Source organism: Heterocephalus glaber, unplaced genomic scaffold, assembly GCF_053883595.1.
Source record: "Heterocephalus glaber isolate CG9 unplaced genomic scaffold, H.glaber_assembly_v1.0 deba00000738, whole genome shotgun sequence".
NCBI lineage: Eukaryota > Metazoa > Chordata > Mammalia > Rodentia > Bathyergidae > Heterocephalus > Heterocephalus glaber.
In genome coordinates this window covers 11112257-11138198 of record NW_028258161.1, presented here as the reverse complement: position 1 = coordinate 11138198, position 25942 = coordinate 11112257, and the positions used below count along the sequence as shown (strand labels likewise).

The 25942-nt window shown below is 38.2% G+C and overlaps 1 protein-coding gene across 1 annotated transcript in view; it reads left to right on the top strand.

The window, feature by feature from the left end:
* Rab18 (RAB18, member RAS oncogene family) overlaps nt 1-22636 on the top strand; it is a 37014-nt gene extending 14378 nt beyond the window's left edge. The window contains exons 3-7 of the mRNA XM_004861832.4: nt 10314-10375; nt 16670-16742; nt 17976-18094; nt 18284-18350; nt 20743-22636. Coding sequence (XP_004861889.1) covers nt 10314-10375; nt 16670-16742; nt 17976-18094; nt 18284-18350; nt 20743-20918 — 497 coding nt within the window. The 3' untranslated portion in view covers nt 20919-22636. The remainder of the gene's footprint in view (nt 1-10313; nt 10376-16669; nt 16743-17975; nt 18095-18283; nt 18351-20742) is intronic.
* The last annotated feature ends 3306 nt before the right edge of the window (nt 22637-25942 follow it).

The window sequence follows — 25942 nt, the reverse complement described above, 5'->3', positions numbered from 1 at the left end:
TCTCTCTTAATCAGTGTTGGTTTGAAATCTACTTGATCTGCAAAGAGGATAGCTACTCCTGCTTTTTTTCGGGTTCCTGTTGCATGGAGTATTGTTTTCCACCCTTTAACTTTCAGTCTATGAGTTTCCTTTTGAATTAAGTGTGTTTCTTGTATGCAGCATCTTGTTGGATTTTGCTTCTTGACCCATTCTGCCAGTCTATTTCTTTTGATTGGTGAATTGAGACCATTAACGTTGATGGTTATAACTGAAACGTATTGACTTGTCATTGCCATGACTTTTTCTTTTTGTTGGGTTCTCCCCCTTTACATTTAATTTCTTGTCACGCCAGATGGGTTCATTCTGCTTTGCTTCCTGGGGTTGTGATCCTCAATGTCTGTTCCTAGGCTATTGTGTAAAATTCTTTGGAGTGCTGGTTTGGTATTCACGAAGTTCCTAAGGTGCTCTTTGTCATGAAAGTATCTTATTTCTCCATCCATTTTGAAAGATAGTTTTGCAGGGTACATCAATCTGGGTTGGAGGCTGTTTTCTTTTAGGGCTTAGCATATGTCACTCCAAGCTCTTCTTGCCTTGATGGTTTGTGTTGAGAAGTCTGCTGTGATTCTGATGGGCTTTCCTTTGTATGTGATTTGTTTCTTTTGTCTGACTGCTTGGAGAACTTTGTTCTTCTGTTGAGTTTCTGGAATCTTAACAATTATATGCCTATGTGTAGATTTTTTTTGATCAAGACTATTTGGAGTCCTATATGCCTCACTTATCTGTATGTCAAGCTCTTTTCCCCTGCTTGGGAAGTTTTCTGCCATAATTTCTGTGAAGAGATTTTTTATGTCATCTGCACTCTCTCCTGTTTCTTCATTGAGCCCAATCAGTCTTATGTTATTCTTCTTTGCATCATCTAGCACCTGCTGGATTGATTTCTCATGTTCCTTTATAATTTTGAAGCAATTTTTCTTTTCCTGGTCACTAATTGCGATCTTATCTTCTATATCTGAAATTCTGTCCTCACACTGGCTCATTCTGCTGTGTCGACTTTCAATGGAGTTTTTCATGTCCTGGAAATCTATTTGCATCTGTTTTATGGATTCCATTTGTTTCTTATGTTGGAGCTCCATCATGTTCCTCAGCTCCTCTCTAGATTTATTAATTATGTCTTGCACTAAGGGCACAATTTCTCCTGTTATCTGAGAAATTATTTCTGATTTCATTTTTTCCAGATTCCCTTTTGTTGCCAGTTCAGTGGGTCCAGGTGGTTGGGTATCAGAGTGTTCCATCTCATTTCCCTTTGGGTTGCTGTAGGTGATCTGGAAGTCTGGTTTTGAGACTTATTTATGTTTTTGCTCATTTTGACTGGGGCAGGGGGCTGTTAGCGCCTGCACGGATTACCTCTTCTGAGCTGGGTGAGGTGGGACAGGGGCCGGGATCAGCGGTAGGGATGGTGCCCCAAAAGCCCTTTCCTGTGGGCTGGGAGCAGGCAGAGGGATGGTGGCCGGGAAACCCCTTCCTCTGGACCAGGAGCAGTGGGATGGTGGCTCAGAAGCCCCTCCCTCTGGGCCAGAGTGGTGGGAGGGATGGTGGCCCGTAAGCCCCTTCCTCTGGGCCAGGAGCAGCAGGACAGAAGGTGGCCCAAAAGCCCTTTCCTCTGGGCTGGGAGCAGCGGGAGGGATGGTGACCAGGAAGCCCCTTCCTCTGGACCAGGAGCAGTGGGATGATGGCTCAGAAGCCCCTCCCTCTGGGCCGGGAACAGTGGGACTCAGTACCTTGGTCTGGTGGTCTGGTGTCCTCTGCGCCTTTGTAATGTGGAATCAGGTGGCTGCCTGTCTGCAGTGGGGTGATTCAGTGTCTTCTGCGTGACTCAGGACCTCGGTAGGGCGTGCACAGACCTGCCTGTCTGCAGCGGGCTGATTTGGCGTCTTCCGCGTGACTCAGGACCTCAGTAGGGCGTGCACAGACCTGCCTGTCTGCAGCGGGATGATTAGGCGTGTGTTCCGCCCAATTGGGGACCTCAGTAGGATGTGGGCAGACCTGCCTGTCTGCAGCGGGGTGATTCGGTACATTTCTAAGTGCATAAGTATTTTATTTCAATGAAAATCAGTTTTATCAATTTTTCCATTTATGGATAATGATTCTGATGTATCTTTTATCTAACAAAGATTGCAATGATTTTTTTCTAGAAATTTTATAGTCTTAAGTGTAACATTAAGTATAATTATTTTGAATATTATATGAAGTAAGGATTGAAGTTCTTTTATTCTTTTTTTCTTGCATATGAATATCCAGCTGTTCCAACACTATTAGTTGAAAAGTCTGTCCTTTTATGCTGAATAGCTTTTGCACCTCTGTAAAGATAATAGTAGTCCTTATATGTGTGGGTGTATTTCTGGGCTCCATTCTGTTCTGTTCATCTTTTTGTCAGTACTTCACTGTCTTGATTTCTTTATAATACGGAACTCTGGAAATGAGATATTGTTAATCTGTCATCTTTATTCTTTTTCAAAGTTGTTTTGGCTATTTTGGTTCCTTTGCATTTCCCAGTGGACTTTAGAATCAGCTTATTGAATTAAAAATAAAAGCTTCTTGGGATTTTGATGGATATTGTTGTGTCTGCAGATCATTTTGAGGTGCATTGAACACGTAACAGTGTTGATCTTAATGACCATTGCACACGTCATACCTCCCCATTCATTCAGGTCTTTATACATTTCTCTTAGAACGTTTTGTAATTTTGAGTGCATAGAATTTTCACACTTTTTTTTTTTCAGATTTAGCACTAAGTATTCCATACATTTTCTTTCTAAAAGGTATAATTTATTCATTTTTTCCCCTGGTTCATTACTAACATAAATATTCTTGATTTTTCAAATAATAACTTCGTATGTTCCAACCTTGATAACTCACTTATAAGTTCTAGGATTTTTTGTAAAGATTCAAATGGAGTTACATAGTCTTCCATTCTACTCTACATCTCCTTTATTTCTTGTTTTAATTCTGTGGCTAAAAATCTCTACTACTGTACAGTGTTGACTATACAGTATGATGTTAATTGTATGTTTTTCATAGATGCCATCTATCACAGTGAGGAAATTACCACTTTACTGAGAGATTTTACCGGGAATGCTTCATGCTTTTTCTGCATCTGTTGAGATGATCATATATTTTTAAAGTTGTTTTTTTGTTTTTTTTCAGGTACTGGGGATCAAACTCAGGTCCTTGCGCTTGCGAAGCACGCGCCGAAACCACTGAGCTAAATCCCTGGCCCCACTTTTAAAGTTTAATATTGTGAAGTACATGTTGGTTCTTTCCAGTGTTAAACTAGCCTTCCATTTCTTGGATAAACTTCACTTGGTCATGATATGTTGCCCTTTTCTACATGTTTGGATTCATTGTATAAAATTTTGTTTAGCATTTTCATTTATGTTCATGGGGGATATTGCACAGTGCTCTTTTTTAAGTGTTGTCTTTGCTTCTGCTATCAGGGTGATGTAGGACTTAGAGAAGGACTGAGGAAGTGTTCACTTCTTCAATATCCTGGAAAAATTTGTTTAGAATGGATTATTGTTTAAATATTTAGTAGAATTCACTTAGGCACTGGAATTTTTTTAATGGGTAGAATTTTAGCCACAGATTCAGTTTCTTTAATAGATAATGAGATTCTCCAGGTTGTCTTATTTATTTATTTACTTAGTTTTCATTGCTAGAGATCAGTTTGTTGTTGTTGTGGTGGTGGTGGTAAAATATACATAATGTAAATTGTACCTTTTCTTCATGTTTAATTCACTGACATTGAGTACTATGTATGCTGTTCTGCAAATGTCACCACTATTCATTTCCAGAAGTTTTTGATCATTGTAAACAGAACCTCTGATCTAATTAAACAATAATTTTACAACATATTCTCCCTGTAGCTCTTAATCATGTTTATTCTGCTTTCTGTCTGTATGAAATTTGCCTCTTCTGGTTATCTTGTGTAAATGAAATCATGCAATATTTGTCTTTTTGTACCTGGATTATTTCATCTGACGTACGATTTCCAAGGTCTGTCCATGTTGTAGCCTGTAGCAGTACTTCATGCCTTTTCATAGCTGAGTACTGTTTCATTGTCCAGTATGTACACCACATTTTGTTTCCACATTTGTCCATCAGTGAACCCTTCAGTGCTTCCTTTTCACAATTGTGATTATGTGAACTTTGTCATCCAGTTCTGTGTTTGAGTCTCTGTTGTCAGTCCCTTGGGCCCATACTTCGGAGTAGAATTGCTGGCATATGTGTGTGTGTGTGTGTGTGTGTGTGTGTGTGTGTGTATTCTATTTTTAGCATTTTGAGGAAATGTCAAAATTTTACAGCTGCACTACCTCAGATTCTCATCAGCAGTACATAATTTTCCACACTCAGTTTCTCCACATCCTTGCCTACATTTGTTATTTTCTTTTTAAAAAATATATACAATAGCCATCCTAATTGGTGTGAAGATGTATCATCACATTGTGGCTCTCATAAGGGTGTCTTAGCCGATGAAATTGAGTATATTTTTATGTACTCATTAGTCATTTGTGTATTTTCTTTTGGAGAAATGTCTGTTCAAATCCTTTGCTGATTTTTGAATTAGGTTTCTTTGTTGTTGAGTTACAGAAGTTCTCCATGTATTCTGGATATTGATGTCTTACTTTATTTGCAAATATTTTGTCCCTACGTGAGGGTTTTCTTATTGTCTTGATTTGATGATGTTCTTTGATAACTTTTAAAATTATAATAAAGACCTGTAGGTTTTTCTTTATTGCTTGTGTTTTTTATGTCATATCCAAAAAAATCATTGCTGAATCTCATGTCCGAAGATTTTCTCTTATTTCTTCAGAGTTTTATAGATAGTTCTTACATTTAGATCTTTGATCCTTTTGTTTATGGTGTAGTTTAAGGGTTCAGCTTCATTCTTTTGTGTGTACGTGTCCATTTTTCCCAGCACAATTAGTTGAGAAGACTGTCCTCAACACACTAAATGGTATGGGCTGCCTTGACAGACATCATTTGTGTGAGAGTTTTTTTCTGGGCTCTCTACTCCTTTTCATTGGTCTATATTGTGTGTCTGTATATCAGTACCATTTTATTTATTGCAGCTTTGTGGTAAATTTTGAAGATGTAAAATGTGAATCATGCAAATTTATTCTTTTTAAAAAAGATTTTGCCTCATTTTTTATTTCCTCTTGAAATTCTGTGTAAATATGAGTATCAGTGTTTCCATTTTTGCAGTAAAACTTAAAATTATTATAGCAAATGTGTTGAATCTGTAGATACCATGGATACTATTGTCATCCTTGAATACTATGCTCTCCAATTAATGAAAATAAGATTCCTTCCACTACTTATGTCTTGTTTGATTTCTTCAATACTGGTTTGTAGTGTACAAGTCTTTTATCTCTGTGGTTACATTTATTACTATTTATTTATTTTGATGCTATTATAGAGAGCTTTTTAAACATTTTTTTCTTTTGGGTATTTCATTGCTATTGTATATAAATTCAGCCTTTTGACTGTTCATTCTGTACGCTGCAACTTTACTAAAATCAGTTATTTTAACGGGTGTGTGCGTATGTGTGTGTGTGTGTGTGTGTGTATGTCTAAGGTTTTCTGAATAAAAGATCACATCATCTATAAAAAGATAATTTTACTTTTCCATTTCCAACTTGGATTCTTTTTCTTTCTGAGTGCCTTTAGCTAGATCTTTGATACTCTATAGAGTGGTGGAAGTTGGTGTCCTTGTTTTATTTCTGATCTTAGGGGGGGAAACGTTCAGTCCATATCACTGAGTGTGTTACCTTTCATATAAACCCTTTATCATGTTGAGAAAATTCCTTCTGTTCCTCGTTTGTTGAATATTTTAAATGTTGCAGTGGCATTGAATTTTGTCAAATACTTTTTCTGCACATGATTAGTATGATTTTATGTTCTTTTTCCCTTCATTTTATTTATGTGATTTTTTTTTTTTTTTTTTTTTTGTACCGGGGATCAAACTTGGGATCTTGTGCTTGCAAGGCAGGTGGTGGAACCACTGAGCTAAATCCCTGGCTTATTTATGTGATTTTAAAAGATGTTCAGCCGTTTCACATTCTGGAAATTAACTGGATCGATTACTGATTCAATCTCTTTACTAGTTAGGAGTTTATTCAGACAATCTGTTTCTTCATGAGTCAATTTTGGCAAATTGTGTGTTTCTAGGAATATGTCAGTTTCATCTTGATTATCCGATTTAATTTGTTGGAGTACAATTGCTTAATACTGTTTTGTAATTATTTTTTTCTGTAAAATTATTAATACAGTTTGAGCATCCCTAATCCAGAAATCTTAAATCTGAAATGCTCTGAAGTCTGAAACTTTGAGGGTCAATGTGATGTCAGAGTCTATGCGATATTCCAAAATTCAAAGAATTTCGAAATATGAAACATTTCTGGTTCCACGCATTTTGGATAAGGCATACTCAAAAATGCCCCTGCTTTCTTACTTGATTTTTGTAATTTTAATTTCTCTCTCTTTTTTAAAATAAAGCTAGTTTATAGGTTTGTTGAACTTAAAAAAATAACTTTGGTCAACAGTTTATCTATTTTATGTTTTGTCTTGTCTAATCTTTATTATTCTGCCTCCCCTGCTTTGCATTTAATTTGCTCTTTTAGTTATTGAAGGCGTAGTGAGATTATTGACTTGAGATGTTTCTTATTTTATAATTCATGTGTTTATAACCATATATTTCCTCTTAGCATTGCTTTCACTGTATTTTATAAGTTTTGCTGTATTGTGCTTTCATTTGTCTCAAATTTTCCCTGACTTTTTTGATCTATGGTTATTTAAAAAGGTGCCCCTTGTTTTGTTTTTTTTTCCCCAGTACTGGGAATCGAACTCAGGACCTTCCGCTTGCCAGGCAGGCACAGCACCACGGAGCTACATCCTTACCCCTAAAAGATGCCTTTTAATGTCTACATATTGGTGAATTTTCCAGTTTTCCTTCTGTCATTAATTTCTGGTTTCATATTAGTTTCCTTCAGAAAAATGTTTTGTTTGATTTCCGTCCTTTGAAAGTTATTAAGCCTTTTGTATGGCCAACATATGGTCTTTCCTGAAGAATGTTCATGCACACTTGAGAACATTTGTTGTTGGAGTGTTGTGTTTGGTCTAATTGGCTTGTGGTGTCATTCAAATCTTTTCTCTCTTAGCCAGGGGTGCTGGCGCACGCCCAGCACTGAGGAGGCTGAGGCAGGAGGATCACCACAAGTTCAAGGCCAGCCTGGGCTACATAGTGAGTTCAGGGCCAGCCTGAACTACAAAGGGAGACCCTGCCTCAAAAAACCAAAAAAAAAAAATCCTTTTTTCCCTCTCTTGGTAATTTATCTTATTGCTCTATTCATTATTGGAAGTGAGGTATTAAAACCTCTAATTATTGTTTTTCTTTCTTTAAAACCTCTATTATTGTGAAACAATGTTCCCTTTCAGTTCTGTCAGTAATTTTGTTTCATTAATTTTTTGTACCATTGTCTTTTAACTTTTTAAACGTATGATATACAGTTATAATTGTTTTATTTTATTCTTTGGTACTGGGGATCAAACTCAGGACCTTGCGCTTGTGAGGCAGGCGCGGAACCTCTGAGCTAAATCCCTGGCCCCTATAATTGTTTTAGGGCCCTTGTTTGCTGATTCTAACATTTGTGTCAGTTCTGAGCCCTCTCCCCTTCGCTCTCATCCCCTCCTCCCTCCCCTTTTCCCTGACAGCCTTTGGCTGTGTGGTGTCAGTCCTCCTGCCAGGTGTGAGCCACCACACCCTGCTCCTGAGTCACTCTCTGTTCAATAAGTTTTCTCTTCCTTGACAAGGAAAATGCTTCAGTTGATAATGTTCTGGTGTCCCACTCAGCAGTGTCTGTTGTGCTTATTCTTTTATAAATTTTCATATTCCACTTACTGCTTGTTTCAAAGGCTTTGTTGAGTATATTACCTAGTTTTAACTCAAATAGGCCTAAAAAAAGATTCCTTCCATGAAACTGAATTAAAAGATCATGCTAACAATGCAAATACAAATGAACAAGAAAAAAATCTAAAATGACAGTTCCTCTCTCATGAGCTCCTTGACACCCACACAAAGATGTTGAAGAGGTCGATTAAGCACATCTAGTAAGAAGTGTTTTCTTAGTTACACTCTAATTGCTGAGAGAACATACCCAACACCCAAAGTTAAAGGAGCAAAGGTTTATTCTGGTTCACAGTTTGTAGCAGTTTCACTCCGTAGTTGGCTGGCTGCACAGCACAGTAGCATGGCAGAGGGGCCATCTCAGAGGAGAAACAGTCCATGGCAAGCAAGCAGGAGACAGCCAAGAAGCAAGCAGCAGCAGCAGCAAGCTTGTCTTCTTTCTGACCCTTTTATCCCTTTCAGGCTACCCACCTTTTGGGTGGTACCACCCACACCCAGGGTGCGGCATCCTTAATTTCAGCATCACACTCTCGATCCAGCCACCTCCAGAAAGCTCCACCTATGGTTGCATGAAGCTTTAGGGGGACATCTAGAGATTTTAGAGGTGTGGATCAGGATGAGGTGCCTTTCAGCTTGCTTTTGTCTATTGGCTCTGAAGGTAGGATTTCAGGGGGCATTATCTCCTGTGGGTGCTATCAGTATGTTAACAGACCGTGTCAGAAGAACCAGTTGGACACGTTGTTAGTTATCCACATGGAGATTTTCCCTATGACAGAGATAGTCATTAGACTGTTGGTCAAGAAGCACACAAAAACAAATAATAAAGAAAAGGATGGGGCAAGGGAGGAAAAAGCTTGGAAGCAGTGAGTTTCTTTACTTGGTTAATTAGGAAAGAGGCTGATCTGCTCAGAACATGCATCTGCAGATAAAAAGGAAAAAATGTGTATATAGTACTTTCTGAAAAGAATTTAACTGAGTTCTCAAGACATTGTGCCAGGCTATCTCTATGTAGTGTCTACCAGTGGCCTTAATTTAGTAGGCACAGCAAGACCATATCCTTCCTCTGTGTTTCTTTTAAAGCAATAGGAAGAACATGTAAATAATTTCATGCCGTTTACACGGATGTTTCCACTTTTAGATGGCATAATGCTTCTTTATCTGGAATTGGTGAATATAAGATTATTTAGTATGTGGTTTTTGTTTGGTTGCAAAGAAATTTTATACTTAGGTTTTCCTTGGACTACATAATAAGCACTGTCTTTTTACTATTGGTATGGCTTTATCACCCTGATCCAACATAGACAGACAGACACCTACATCTATCTGTCTGTCTGTCTGTGGCACTCAGGCAGACTAGGCACAATACACACTTGAATGTGGATTTTTGTTAACTAACTTGTGTATGTGATGGGCCCCTAGGAGCCTTCCACAGTTAGCAGCAGGTTTCTGTGGTGGTAGGGAGTGTTGTGCTAGGCATTTAGCACGTGAGGGTGCTGCTCGTTTTAGTTGGAACTGTCCAGAATTAGTAGTGGCAAGCTGATGAGGTCTCCTGTAAGCTTCTTCCCACACTTCTTGGGCCAGTGTTTTCCTTCTGGCCAGTGGGGCAGACCGCACATTGTGTCTGATGTTCTGTTTCGGACGTGAGAGCAGTCACTGTTCATTTAAGCTGGGTGGCATGTCACTCCTTTTCCAGAAGAGATGGGGCCGCTGAGGAGAACTTCATGTGATTTCTTATGAGGGTCTCCTTTCCACATAGCGTAGCACCCATCTAAATTTGTCCTAGGTCTCTGGGCACCCGGCTCTCAGCTGTGAAGATCCTTACATCATTGGATGTATTATATGGAATTCTTTTCTTGGACTTTTGCGATGGGGTAGCAAGTGGTCATTGACTAGGTTATATATATATAACTAATGTTTTTCAGGATAAAATTAGCACAGAATGCACAGACAGGCATGCGTGCCCCTTTTATACAGTGCTGTTTTCATTCAAGATCTGAGTTAGTGGTGATGAAACTCTGGACAGTAGTGTCGGGGTGCTTAGGGAACCCCTGACAGCTGTCATGGTCCTTGGTCAGCTAAGAGTACTCTCTTTTCTGTCTCAGCACCATAATTTGAGCTCTTGATTTTTATATATACAGTTAATCATCACCTTAAATTTAATTTTATTTTTCCTTATTGGAAAAATACAGGTATTTGTTTCAATTCCAAAGCATTTGATTTTCATTTAACCTGATTAAATCCTGAGCTGCTGATCCTAGTGACTTACACACATATCCAAAATTCCAAGGATTTGGATTGCGAATTTGAGCTTTTGATCATGTTCTGGTTTTCTTGACAATGAATATTAAACTAAAATTTTCATTTCTTTAAGGTGTTGACTTCAAGGTGAAAACAATTTCAGTGGATGGAAATAAGGCCAAACTTGCAATATGGGTAAGAGTTTTAAAAATATGTTTTTGTAAGTATTAAACTTGAACTTTTTATAAAAGCAGAAAATGACTTAGTGTTGTAGAGGTGAACAAACAACTTGTATCAAATATCTTTGGGATACTTGATGTATGTCCACTACATGTCTTATAATGGGTAAATAGGCAGAGATTTGTTTTATTTAAATTTTTGAAACGTATATCCCTTTCAGAATATTTTTAAAATTAGAGAATTAAAAAACATCACATAGTCCGCCAGAGAGAATTGTTGTCTGCCAGAGAGAATTGTTGGTGGTAAATATGATATGTTCCATTAGTTTTAAAAAGGCCATCTGAACCAACACTGAATTGTCGAGGGAAACAAACGAAGTGATGCTTAGGGAAAAAAATTGTTTTTCTTCTTTGTTAGGATAGATATTTATAAATTTTGAGTTTCCCAACTTTGGGTTTGTTTCCCTTCCCTTACCAGCCGCTTTTCATTTCCTTGTGAACCCTGCCATTCTGATCTGTCTTGTTCTGCTACTGCTAACTAGACCTCGTCGTGCTAGTGCTGAAAAGGAGGTCGTGAAATATCAAAAGTGTCCAAGAGGCTTAGTGTCTGTCTGTCTCTCAGTTCCTTTAAACATGATTGCTAAAATTTATAAAAGTATATATCTAATTTTTACATATACTATGGTAATTAAATATATACATATATCTTATAGCATGATAAATAGAACTGATTAGTGGTCATCATATGAAGACATACTCCTAAACACTCAAATAGTAAATGCTGCCTGTATATCAGGAAGTGGAAGAAGTAATATACATGCATTATATGATGTTAGTTACCAAGTTGCTCAAGCCAAGCTTGAACTTGGCGATCCTCCTGCCTCAGCCTCCCACAGTGCTGGGATTTCCAGCATAGTCTACCATGCCTGACTCACATGTCATATTTTAAATGATTATTAATTTATTTCCCTCTCCTTCAATATAGTTAACATCAATTAGAGCAGTAATGTCTAACAGAAAACAGTTTGGGAAATGTTGGACTAGATAATAGTAAAATATATTCAACCATTTAAGAATAACTAAAGTGGGGACCTGGTTTTCCATGTTGTTTTATGATTAATTTATTATCGCTTTCTGTCCTTGCTATTGCTTATTGCTTTGTGAACTACACAAATTAGACTAGGAACTGAGGCTTAATGGTTACAGTGACATTTTTCTCCTACACAAGACTGTTTTAAAAGTGTGCTTTCTACTTCCTGCCTAATGAAAAGGCTGGCGGGTACTGTTGATGAGATATGTTTACCCTAGGCTTACATTTTTTCAAAAAGAAAGGTTTCCCTGGACTACATGAATAATACTGGCTCATCCTGTAAAGGATAATCGAGACAATAAGAAAACAATAGAGAAAACCTTAAGTGTATACTTTTTAATAATCTTCTTAAAGATTTTAGGTGCATGTATATGTACTGTTATACATATGTGTATATATGCAGTTTTCAAGAACTGATCCATTCACACAATGTGTACATTTTTCTGTGTCAATAAATAATGGAAGTGATGAGTTGAAATGGCCATCTGGTTTTCCTTTTATGGCTATATTTTAATTTAGTCAACCCCTTGAGAAAGATACTTGAATTGATACTAATTTTTCACAAAAATAAGCAGTGCTCCAGCAGCATCCTGATTATACATCTGTGGAGAGTTGTGTAATTACTTTAGGATGTAGAAATGTTGGTTTAAATGTTGGTTTACTATAGAAATGTTGGTTTAAAGAATGTGAGCTTTTAATATTGATATACATCTAAAAGACTTCAGTTTTTACTTCCATCAGATATTTTTCATATTCTCTTCTACATTTTAATTGGTATAGTACTTAGTATTATCAGCTTTTCTCATTTTTACCTTTCTGAGTAATAATTTTTTACATATATGTATGAGCATTTCTATTTAGTTTTTCTCATATATTTGCTGGTCACATTTAAAAATACATTCTCTTGGGCTGGGGATTAGCTCAGTGGTGCCATACCTTGAAGGTGCAAGGTCCTGACTTCGATCCCTGGTTCCGAAAAAAAATACCTGTATATATGTATATTTCCTTTTTATATTCTTTGCCCATTATAAGCATTTATCTTTTCCGTGAGTAAAGTCTTTTTTTTTTTGGTACCGGGGATTGCTTTCGGGTCCTTGCGCTTGCGCAGCAGGCAGCAAAACCACTGAGCTAAATCCCTGGCCCTTTTTTTTTTTTTTTGAGTAAAGGCTTTATATAATAAAAGTGTCAGCTTTGTCATATGTTACATTTTTTCACACTGGCATTCATCTTTAAAATCAATCTTAAAATGAATTTAGGATTGTGTTCTTTTGCATGAGTATATTACTAACTTTGTCATATGCTACAGATTCTTTTTTTCCCCAGTTTGTCATGTACACTCAAATCTTGTTAACATACCAGGGTCTTAGTAGTTATTATGGTCAGATAATTTATTTTCTTTATGATATCTGAGTGTTGTATTTTAGAAAGGCCTTTCTGTTGACTATTAGAAATATATGGATCCGTAGTTCCTCCAATCCTGTGATTTTATCTACAGAAATATAGTGAGTCCTTCTCTCCCTTGCAAGTTTCTGAGATCAAATAGAATAATTATTTGTAGCTCCACCGTCACTGTGTCACGAAAGTGCATACTCCTCATGACTTCAATAGCATCTCAGGTTTTTTCTTGTGTTGCCCGTTTCTATACCCTTGCCTTACTTCTACTCCCTGCATTCTATTTAGCCTTCCGAGATCTTTCCTCACCTTTGATTTATCCATACCTGTCTTTAATAATTTGTTTGCCTCATCAGAAATTAAAAGCACAGCCTAAGACAAAAAGGTCTGCTTTGTTTATCTTACAAAGATGTCTTTGCACTTACCACACATTCCTGATTTTAAAAAGAGAGAAGAGGATGGGGGATTTAGCTTAGTGGTACCCCACCTGCCAAGCAAGCTCAAGGTCCTGAGTTTGATCCTCTGTACCACAACCAAAACAAAACAAAAAACAATGACTATTCAGTGTACAGTTTTGATAAATTCTGGTCCGATGCTTTTGCAACAGTGTTTTGAGCCCTGCCACAAGTATTAGTTTAACATTTTTATAAGTAAACCCAAAATGTCAAGACTAAATGTCTGATATGAATAAATGGTCACGTGTGAAAAGTCAGAGTCATGTGTGATATTTTAATATTAGAACATTTTTTGCTATTATTACTTTGAAAACATAAGGTTTTTATGGCTGTCTTGACTGGAATTGCAATTCTGATTTTTATGTTGTGTTTCTTCAAGGCAGTTTTTGAGGCTGATCTTAGTGAAGACTAGAGCGAACAAAGTTCATGTTCATTCACTTTCTGACTTCTGGAAATCAGTTCACTAGAGTTATGGGTGTAATTTCCTTCTGCATAGAGAATGGCTGCTTTCCTGTCATAACAGAAAGATTTAAGGATTGCGTTATTTCCTTTTTTACTTTTTTGGTATCGGGGATAGAACTTGGGACCTTGCACTTGTGAGACAGGCGGCAGAATCACTGAACTAAATCCCCGGCTAGGATTGCATTATTTCATACTTGATTCTTACTCAAAATTATTTGTTATGAAAATGAAACTGTTCCATGTATGGAAAAAATACTAAATTTTAAATTTCCAAATTTTCTGTTCCAAATCTGAGTCTTGTCTTTTAAAGGCTTTTCCTTTTCTCTTAAGTTTGTAGTACTCAGATTTAAATGCTTAACATGATGGAATTCCGAAAGTTATAGTGTATACTGTGTAGTTTGAGTGTTGCTAACTTATATTTTATGTGTAAATAAATTGCTGAGCTATGTACTTTTAGAATATAATTTTTTATTTAGTTTTATGAGTCAGGTTTTCTCAGACACTGATCTAGGCTATGAACACTTTGAGTTCTTTTCTGTATAAACATCAAATACATATATTCCCAGTTGGTTTCTGAAGTGATGGTATAGTTAAACATAGCAATCATATCATGGTTTCCAGTTGAATTTTGTTTTTTTTGGTACTGGTGATTGAACTCAGGGGCCTTGTGCTTGCCAGGCAGGTAGGTGCTGTGCTACTGAGCTACATCCCTGGTCCTCCAGTTGATTTTTTTCTACAAACTTAAATTTTGATCCTTTGATCATAGTGATCAAAAAGATTACTGGGCATCCATGTGGCATTTTATTAATGATTATTAATTCAAAATACCAGCCTGTATCATGTGATCAAATTATAATTGGCTTAGATGATAAGCCTGCTTTATGTAGCTTTGTGTTATTGTTCCTGAAAACATGGGTAAATATGCAAATTGAATAATTTTAACATCAGACATAGGTTTTGTAAGAAACTTTAAACCGAAGAAAATTTTTATAATGAGAGAAATCATTTTTATCTCATACATTCATGTGTTTAGAAAGTATAATTTTAAATGTGTTACTTCACTTAATCGTGGCAAAGAAGAGAACTAGTTTCTAAAGTGATGAGAATCTGGAAGCAAAAACATCCTTCACTTCTTTGTTGCTTCACTTGTGTGAGAAACCCTGAGTACTGTGTAGATAAGGAGCGGAATGGGGGAGAGATACTAGGAAGTCGGGGGCCTGTCCAGATGGGAAGAGGAGCAGGAGATGGGGGGCAGGAGGGGAAGGGAGAGAGGGGATTTAAAGAAACAACAGAAACAGAGCTTTCAGTATACGTGGTGGCGAAGCTAGCACTAGAAATAGAACTTTTGTAAATTTGGAGGGAAGGAAAGGTTGGAGGAAGGGGAAGGGAAGGGGACAAACAAGCCAGAAGTGAGATGTGCTTCGTACACGGACACATCTCCCATGATGAATGTAATCTTCATGTACTGCAAAAAAAGATGAACAAAGAAAACATGCTTCTCTGAAGAGTTAAAAAAATTCTGCATGCGTGTAAGTTTATCTGTGGAGGAATAGGAAATGTTCAAAGAGGTTTACACTGAAAGCTATTTTCCTTTTGTTTCTGGGACTAAGTTTCCTTAAATGCTCTGTATTCTTTCTTACAGCATTCTCTTCCCCAGCCAGCCAAAGACATTCTCTATTGCTGATGCCCTTTGTTGCTACTTTAAAATTCTCCAGTCTTAGAAACCTCTTCGGTTTATATCTGACTTTTTACGTCTAAAGGAGCTTCTGCTTGTTCTGTAGAAAAGTCGAGTTCATCACAGCGGGACCCCTGGCTAGGTTGCACTTTGATACATGTCTTTTCAGCCCACTGCAGACATTTTGTTAAAGGGCCACATAGAAAATAAATAGTGCAACCCTACACCGACCAGAATGGTGATATGTAAATGCATGGCCTGGCTGTGTGTCAAACTTTATTTAATAAAGTCTTATACGATAAAACAGGTGGTGGGCTAAGGTGGCAGTTCGCCAGCTGCCATTTCGCATAATCTTAGATCCTTGAAAGCCACAAGCCCAGGGTGGTGGTAGAAAGAAGACAGAAGGGGCAGGCCTGGAAGTGTGGGCAGGCTGGTTAGGTTAGTTCCTCTCCTTCCCCGTCACATTTTGAGCAGCTTTCCCATGGCAAGCCCTGCTCTGTGTACTGGAGTTAAACTGGTAACGGAGCACATGAGGCCTCTACTCTTAGGAAATGTACAATTTCTTTCTCATGTGACATGTCTTTTGTAGTTCATGGACCCCTACTATATGTGGTAAGGGGTGGTTTGGTATTACGCATTTCCCTAAAGATACATAGAAACCCTTACACAGCCTGACCTAAAAATTCCTTACTTGAAATAAGATAACCTTTGTATATTTCTCTTTCTTTTTTCTTTCTTTTTTTTTTTTGGTACCAGGGATGGAACTCGGGACCTTTTGCTTGCGAGGCAGGCAACGGCACCACTGAGCTAAATGCCCGGCCTATATTTCTCTTTAAATCTGTGATTCCCAGCTTTGATTCAACATTAGAATAACTTGGAAAGATTTTTGTTTTTAATTCCCCTTCTCACCCTGTCACAGTCTTTGTGGATTGGACATAAAGATTCCCAGAAAATTTAACTGTGCAGCAGGAGCTGAGAGCCTTGGCTTTCAATGAAGAGAGTTTCACGTGTGATAAAAATTTTAATCAAAAATGTCAGAAAGTCTTAGCTTAATTGCATTTTTCTAGAGCTGAATCAGTATTTACTAATTTTATTTTATGTAATATTTCTCAGAGAACACATCTTACTTAAATTCCAGCTGTTTAATGAGCTTGCACATTGAGAGTATTTTTAATAATGCTGTTTGGCTTTCTAGGTCTATTATTTATACTTTTTCTTTTAAATTGTCCCTTCTAGGATACTGCTGGTCAAGAGAGGTTTCGAACATTAACTCCTAGCTACTACAGAGGTGCACAGGGTGTTATATTAGGTACGTTTTTACTGTAATACACTGTATTTTTTTTTTTTGCTACGGGGGATCAAGACTCAGGACCTTGCACTTTTGAGGTGAGTGTAGCGCCACTGAGCTAAGCCCCAGCCCCTACTGTATTTTTTTTTTAAGACAGGGTCTTGCTGTGCAGTTCAGGCTGGCCTTGAACTCACTATGTAGCTCAGGCCAGCCTCGAACTTGCAGCAATCCTCCTGCCTCAGCCTCCCGAGTGCTGGGATTACAGGTGTACACCACCAGGCCTGGCTGACTTCATTTATTATTAATAGATATGAAAACTTAAAATTTTTTTCAGTCCTTTTATTAAAAAATAAAGACTATATTCTTTGGTTTAAAGTACATGTTAGTGAGTTTAAAGGACATGTTACATGTCACCAAACATTGATCTGCTTTCATCAGTGAATTAATATTTGCTTAAGTCTATAAAGAAAGGAGAATATTTCTTGCTTAGGAGAATCGGCTGTATCAATTGTATTTATAAAAGAAAGCACAAGGCACTTAACAGTTGATTCATGGTCAAACAAAATTGAAAACAGTTGGGCGTTTTGTAATTTGGGGAAAAGTACTTTTCTTGATATTCCTGGAAAACTTTAAAAATATTGGCCAGTTGCATAGAGAAATTTTTATATCACAATTTAATGACTTACGATACTGTTTTACTTTTAGAAAACAATTTAAATTAGTATAAGCTTCTATGTCCGATGCTATAAGATTAAAGAGATTATTTAATAGAGACGACACTCAGGATCCCATTCACTAACTATACTGTAATTTTCTCAAAAGAGGCAAATTCTGGTCCTTATGAGGATCATGTATGTTTAGGTTTATACAAAAACAATTTTTTTTTTTTTTTTACAAAAACAATTTTTAATGTTTCACCAAGCTTTGGATCTAAACACTAGTATTTGGACAGACCTCGTTAATCATTTTGAACAGGAAAAACTGTTGCTTTGGTGAAATTGGTTTTCAGTTATCAGACGCAGTCTATAATTTCATTTCTATCACAACATGTGTTAGATTGAAACGTGTTAAGTATCTCTCTAACCCCTTGTTTGTTCCACGTGGATCAGTATAGCCATTGTTGAGCACTGAAGGCTTAACAAGAAAGACTTGGCGAAGAGTAATGTTAGCTTCCAGCTGCATGTCAGAAATAACGGTGTTACTGTTGCCTCTTACCTTCAATGCTTACTCAATGAATGACTGCTTTTATTTCAGTTTATGATGTCACAAGAAGAGACACCTTTGTTAAGCTGGATAATTGGTTAAATGAATTGGAAACATACTGTACAAGAAATGACATAGTAAACATGCTAGTTGGAAATAAAATCGATAAGGTAAGAAGGCAGACATTTGGAATTTTTGTTCTGTATTTTGACAGCTTTTCTTTTTTTGATGTTTTTTTGTTTTTCTTTTTTGGTACCGGGGATTGAACTCAGGTCCTTGCGCTTGTGCGGCACGTGGCAGCACCACTGAGCTAAAGCCCCAGCTGGCAGCTTTTCTTAATCATTGTGTTTATCTTTTAGGAAAATCGTGAAGTTGATAGAAATGAAGGCCTGAAATTTGCACGCAAGCATTCCATGTTATTTATAGGCAAGTATAAATGAATATCTACTCTTTCATTATTAACAAGGAATTTTTAAAAAGTTTTTGCTAAAATTTATGAGCTGTGATTAAAAAAGACAGTGAATGTTTCAAAATGTGTTGCAGTAAAAGACACATTGCCATTAATTACCCTTGAAATCCTCCCTCTCACTTCAGGCACACTGATGCCTATATTCTTGCTACACCCTGAAGCAGTTCTGAAAGTCCTCTTTCATGTCTTTAGTTGCACATTTGTGGCTGGCGTGGTGCCCCCCCCCCCCCCCCCCCCCCGCCCCGTACCTGGAATCAAACTCAGGGACCTTCCCTTGCTGGGCTGAGCTGCACCCCTGGCCCTTGGCTTGATGTTCTGAATCAGTTCGATATGTTTACCTTCCACGGTCATTTTGACTTTGGGGAAGGACCAGAAGCGGCATGTCGGCTAGAACATGCTGTGCTGTCGCCCTCCGTCAGGTGGCATCAGCGGCACTGTGTGGCACTGTGCTTGTGATCGCAGCCTGGGAAGACACTCGCTTGTAAAGCCTCAAAGAGGACTTCCAGAGCAGCATCAGGCAGTGACGGGTGATAGGCTAAGATAAGTGTGTTCAAAGCGAGTAGGGGTTATTGGCAATGTGACTTTCACTCTAATACATTTTAAAGCTTACACGTTCCATATGCTTTGATCATGCTTTATATTTATGACATAAGTATATTTGTTCAATTCACAGTTCTCTTGTGCTGCAAAGTCTGACTATAAAATGAGATTCTTTTTCTTCCTGTAAAAATAGAATAGGATGGTATTTCCTGGGGGCACATAGATCACAATTGAATCATTCCTCCCAGAATATATGGCATTTGGTAAACTTGGAGCCTGGTGCCCAAGCTATTCCAGGATCACCCCGCCTGGGTGTTTGTTGAGAATGCTTCATGTCAGGCCCTGCCCCCCATTTCAGAGTTAGAATCGGCAGCTTTGAAAAGCTCGTCCTGTGGTTTGCATGCACATTCACAGCGATGCAGCACAGACCCTGTCTGGCCGTGCCCTCATCACACATTGCTAGTCCTTACCACAGAGGCCGTGTGCCCCTCAGAGCCTAAAATACTTATTACCTGGCCCTCACAGGGAAAGTTTGTCAACCCCTCATCTGGAAAAGTGATCTAGTTATATCAGAATCACTGGGGGAGCTTTGAAAATTACAAGTCTTTGGGCCTCGCCATAGGTCTAAAGATGCAGTTTATTAAAAACAAGTAGTGCTGGTAAGGAAAGAGAACGCTAAGGAGAGAGCATCACTGGGCTGGAGCTGAGGACGGAGTGGTATTTGAGGTAGTGCCCTTTGAGCAGCAGTCAGCGTGCGAGGGTGGGAGGAGAGCTGTTCAGGGTGAGGGGATTGCAGACACATTTGCGAGGGAGGAGCTAGGCTGGCGTGAAGAAGGCTCATTCGGGTGCTGGGGCACAGCTGTGTTAGGGAGAAAGAAGGCGGGCGATGCTGGGAGATGAGGCTCAGAGGGCACCGAGACCCAAGGGCAGGGCAGAAACGGCTGCGCTCCGGGCGTGCTGGAAAGCCGGTGCTGTGAGCTGGCTGTCCGCTTGTGTGGGATGGGCACTGTGAGGAATGGGAGCGAGACACTGGCTCTCTCTCTCCCCTCCCTCTCGCTCCTCAGTGAGGTCCTGTCTCAGAATAGAAAAACAGGCCGAGATACAGCTCAGTCCAGAGGCCCTGGGTTCAGTTCCTAGTACGGTTACCACCCCCAAAAGGCAGATCATCAGCTGAGATGGAGGAGGAGTGAGGAAGAGGAATAAGATTAGTCACTTCAGACAGCTAGAAGGACTCCAGGGACATGGAGCGGTTACTGGAGTTACATCAGCAGAAGGAAAGTGGGGTCAGTTGTGTTCTTTTTATCCAGCCACCTATAGATAGTTGTTTGCAAACAGAATAATCAGGTTAATTATTTAACTTGTAGCGTGAATTTCATTATTTTAAAGTGGAATAATATCTGTTTAGGGGGTTCATTTTTTTTTTTTTTTTGGTACTGGGGATCGAACTTGGGACTTTGTGCTTGCAAGGCAGGTGCCGGAACCACTGAGCTAAATCCCCGGCCCCTAGGGGGTACATTTTAAAAGTTAAAACCTAGGGAAATAAGTTTGACATAATATTTGAATGGGACTTTACAGGTTAAAATTCTATTCCACAGTGTTGGGCTTGCCTGGCAGTATTCTACTGGATGAAATTTAAATAGCTCAGTTTTAAGAGTTGAGAAATTCATTAATATTGAACTTGTGGGAAGAAATTGCTTGTATGGGTCTCAGTATATCATAACCTGATATGTATGCCATGAAAGTTTCCCAGAAAAACATGGGAATATGGCCAAAAAGGAATGTCCTGTGACCCTTTCCCTTGAATTTCAGAGGCAAGTGCAAAAACCTGTGATGGCGTACAGTGTGCCTTTGAGGAACTTGTTGAAAAGATCATTCAGACGCCTGGACTGTGGGAAAGTGAGAACCAGAATAAAGGAGTCAGACTGTCACACATGGAAGACAGCCACGGACGAGGAGCCTGTGGTGGTTACTGTTCTGTGCTATAAACTCTGGGAAGCCCATCTCTTGCATAATCGATGAGATAGTGACATCTTCTGTATATAAACTCTAACTGCTACTTAGGGACCTTGCAGTTTGCACATAATTGTTTTGTATCATGGCAGTAAATATTTGTGAGAAATTCCACTCATCGGCTTTCCCAGGGACAGTGTTATGGTATGCATGCAGTGTGTAGTCTGCAGTTTTTTATGTAACATAAAATAGGTGTCCCTTTAAGAGTACATTTGATTTTGTGATTTACATTTATCATGTAACTTTGTAGAACACTCATCTATCCAGTATATGTTACTATGGAGTCTGCTTTTGGTCTCTTTTGCTTAAATACTCCTATTAATTACTGAATTACTTGATGTGTGGAACTCCTAGACCCACTGGGAGGTAAGTCAGTACCACCAGGCCTGCCAGATTTCCTCTGAGGAGTAGCAGAGCGCGACTTCCTCACCTCCCAGGATGTCTGAGAGTCTCTTCCACTACTAAGCTCAGACTGTAGCTCAGGCCACTACATAATTAAATTTCTATTTGTCCTGATGACACTTCCAAAATAGTGTTAGTATATTACAGAAGTTTGGTATTACTTTTTAGCTTATCTCATTGATTGGGTTGGTTGTTTGTAGTTTCAGTCCTGTGATACTACATTGGATTCATGTTCCTTTGCAGTGTTTTGAGTTAGATAGTGTTCGGCAGAACAGCAATAAGGTTTTCCCTCATTTTCCTTTCAGAAGGACATGAATATGTTGATTGAAACTCCTTTAGTCCTTATCACCTCTAAACCAACATCTTTTTTCATAAATGTTGGTTGTGTTTGTCCAGGTACCTTCATTGTAACTCGTGTAATGTTTATGAATATCTGTATCTTAGGGCTTTCATAAATGGCTAGTTGATATTCAGAAACCCATTTCTGTGTATTGAGGGGTGGGGAAAAAACCCTAAATGACAATTTGAGAAAGACATATTCCTTCCAGACTCTAACGTGTGGGAAAATACTTTTGCAATGAAAATCTTGATAATTTACTGTGACAAGTAACCATTAGTTTATCAAAACTAACTTGTACACTAATAAATCTTTGCAACAGTATTGTTTTCTAACTTCTTGCTTTTGTACATTGTGTGTTTTTTCAGTCTTGTTATTTAGTTTACTTTGATCTCTGCTGTTTTAAGTCTATTTGTAAGTAATTCCTCCTTCAAACCTGGTCACTACAATACCCCTCAGTAAGATTCTGATATTAATTTCTTGGCAGTTTATTCTCTATTATAATTGTAAATGATAAACATTTTTGTGGACCTTTGCAATATGTGTGTTAGTGATTTTACTTCAGGATGGGCTCTTTATGGAATACACATCTTCACAAATGAAATCCTCACATTCTATTTGGTTTACACTTGTTAGTCTACATTACATAATGAGTAAAGCATTTATGCATTGTGTATTAATTCTGCAATGTTACTGAAAGGTAGCTAATGTGCTTATGATTTGGTCCTGTAGCATTAAACCTAGATTTATGTATTTATGTAGAGTTGTTTTGACAAAACTTTTCTATTTTTGCTCCTTTGGCTATGTAGCAGTCTTTCTTGTACATTGAATTGTTGTCTTGATTTGGTCACGATTTGGATACATGGAGATCACTTGAATATAATTTTAAGAATTTTGTTTGATTTTTATTGTAACCTTTCATAGTTTTTGAATAAATACAGCCTGCTTTCCCTAGATGCACTTGTGCAAGGTAATATTATACATTTCCCTGTTACTGTCATCAACTGAGGAACATTTGAATATAGTGTTACTCACATTTCCTTATATTATGTGTCTTTCATCTTACTATTCTGTTGAAGCTTAATTTGTAGTGGTGGCTTTGTAAATGATATTTGTAATACTTAAAATCAAGTACCTACGTCACTGAGAGGGTTTTAATTGTTTTCAGAATTATTTCACGTAGTCATAAAGAGCTTTTTGCACATGGTACAAGTAGGATAATTAGAATATAGTATTTGAGTAGACATAAGTACTTTTTCAAGTTAGGAGTACTAGTATTTATTGAAAGCTTCCTTGGTGCTAGGTACCATTCTAAGTACTGGCTTAATTATCACGTTAAAGAGCACAGTAACTTTGGGACATTGGTGCTCCTGTTACGCTCATTTTAACGGGAAGGATAATGCAGCGGGTATTTAGGTCACTTCTCCAAGGTCAGTAACTAATCAGATCTCCAGTCAGGCATTTGCAGTCCTGAAGGCATACTCTTAACCATCGTTCCCTGTCATAGAACTAGTTACTAGCTTTTTTTCATCATAGCAGAAGTTCCCCTATTTCTTTATCATTCTCTTATATGCAACAGAGGTGTTTCAGATTTATTGATTATAGGATAAATCCCATGAATGTAAACCTACTCCATAATAAGTCTTTTGATGGTTTCGCCGCTTGCTGCGCAAGCACAAAGACCCAAGTTCTATCCCTGGTTCCAAAAAGAAAAACAAAAACCAAACAATGTTAAAAAAAAAAAAAAATCTTTTGATCTAAACTTCTAGCAGAGGAGGTGGTTCTCCTTGCATTCTTAGTACTCAAAACCCCTGATTTAGTAAAAGGTCCAGAGTTAGGGAACTTAACAGCGCTTTACCTCCTTAATTGTATTTGGACATGAAAGAAGGAGTAAGCCTAAAAACAGTCTGCTTGACATAAAACTTTGCCGACATCTCTTCAAGTATTTTAGTGCCATGTACAAGCTCACACTGACATTTCTAGTTGTTGATTCAGCGTAGTTTGCATGCTCAAGAAATACACGATTCTCTGCCAAGTGTGAGAATCATCATATTGCTCACAGGGCAGTCTTTCGTAACACCAATACTTAACAGCCACCATAGTTTCAAGTATAGTATATATAATTTTTTATTTTTCAAGTGGCCTAGAACAGCTGTCCTTTAGGTGTTTAAGATTGGAAGTCTTCTCAGTATTCAGGCATTACACTTCTAGTCCTTGGGGTCCATTTCTTTTTCTTTTTTTTTTTTTTTTTTGGTACTGGGAATCAAACTCAGAATCTTGCACTTGTCAGGCAGGCACAGCCGCACTGAACTACATCCCCAGCCCTTTGGAGTCCATTCCACCAGTAATACTGAGCAAGTTTTTTGTCCACATATTTAGTTGGATAGAGGTGTAAAAACATTTAATCAGTTACCTGAAAACACTGGATTGGTTCAACTCCAACTCTGCCACGGACACTCAGCTATGAACTTTACCCTGGGTTTTCTCTAAAATGTTAAGAGAACAATACATAGAATAAGGAATATAGAATGACTGAGGTGTTGTCTTTTTTTTTTTTTTTTTCATTTTAAATGAGAATACCTGTCAGGTTGGAGTACACAAAACTTATGGGGCTGTAAAGTTTTACTGTTTTTGTTGTAAGTTTATTGTTTCATACTTAAGAATCAGAAATGTTTCTGCTTGTGGAATCAGGTTTGCTTAATTGACTCTTAGTTGGGGCTGTTGCATGCACACTGAGCAGCAGTGAGTGCTTGTTCTCAGCCTTGCCTCCTTACCACCTCATGTATACAGGTTCTTTTCTTAACCCGTTAAGCAACAAACTAGTTTTATTTGTATTTCTTTGACTACCAGTGAAACAGCCCTTGTAATGTCTCACTGGGCATATGTGTTACTTTAATCCCCAGTTCATGCTCATGTTTACCTGTTAGCCTCTGCTGCCTTCTGTCACCAAGAGCGCACCACCCACTTTTCCTTTTGAGCGCCCCCACATCCCTGCAAGTAAACCTGCGCGTGCGCAGTGTGGCATTGCTCCACCCTCAGCTACCACAGCGGCCCAGTTACCCGGGGCAGTGCCCTCCCCCAGAGGAAATGGCCAGCGAAGGTCACTGAGGTACAAGCACGTATTTTCTGAGGCTTTTTTAGATATCAAAGAGACACCTTCTTGCAAGTAGTATGTCGCGAGGAGTAACATTTCTTGCTGAAGCTAATTTTTCTAATAAAAGTCAACCTGAGGTGGTACCTAGAAAACAAAAGGAACTCTGAATTGGAGAACCAGATGCAATCTGGAACCTCTGGATGGAATCAGACCTGAAGGGAGATGTTTCTGGATCTTCACCAACATAGATCAATACATTCATTTTTTGTATGAGCAACTATAACTTGGATTGGGGAACAACTAAATATACAATATATGTGAGTATGTGTTTTATTAACATTTCAATAGGATCACTTCCATATATTTCTTTATGAATGTATGCATGGGAATTTCTGTGCATTAACTTTGTATATGCCACTTTAAAGACTCCTCAGTTGGTAGGGTCTTGTGTTGTGTTGTTTAAATTTGTCATTCCGTCCCTCCCCCGACCTCTCCTGCCTGAAACAGTAGCGTCACAGCCTGACTTGTGTGCCCTCTGGCTCCATCACCTCTATAACCATGCACATATGTACATGTGCATGCATACAGTTAGGACTTTGTTTTATTTTTAAAATGTGTTGTTTTATAACATAATATCTGCATGCTGTTTTTCTTGCCTAACAATAGATTGTGAAACTCCCTCCAAGCCCATTTATTATATACATGTGACATTCATTTCAATAATACATTGTAAATAGCGCATGATATGGATAAACCACGGTGTATTCAGCCGTTTCTCTAGTAATTGACATTATCTTGTTGCCGTTTTCTTTTAGCCAATGCAGATAGTACCGTAGAACATGTACAGTGTTAGATATCTAAGGTCATAGTGCTGTACCATAGTATCCTTGTTAGATATCCAAGAGTTGGTTGTATCCATGGGTCAAGGAAAATGTTTGTATTTTTAAATTTTGAGCTGGGTGTCATGGCGCATGCCTGGAATCCCCGCACTTGGGAGGCTAAGGCAGGAGGATTGCCCTAAGTTCCAGGCCAGCCTAGGCTACATAGTGAGTTTAAGATACATGGTGAAACCCTGTCTCAAAAACGAAAAAAATTTGGATATATTTTTCTGATAGCTTTCCAAAAGTCTGTAACAGTTTGTTTTTGTTTTTGTTTTTTCTTGGTAT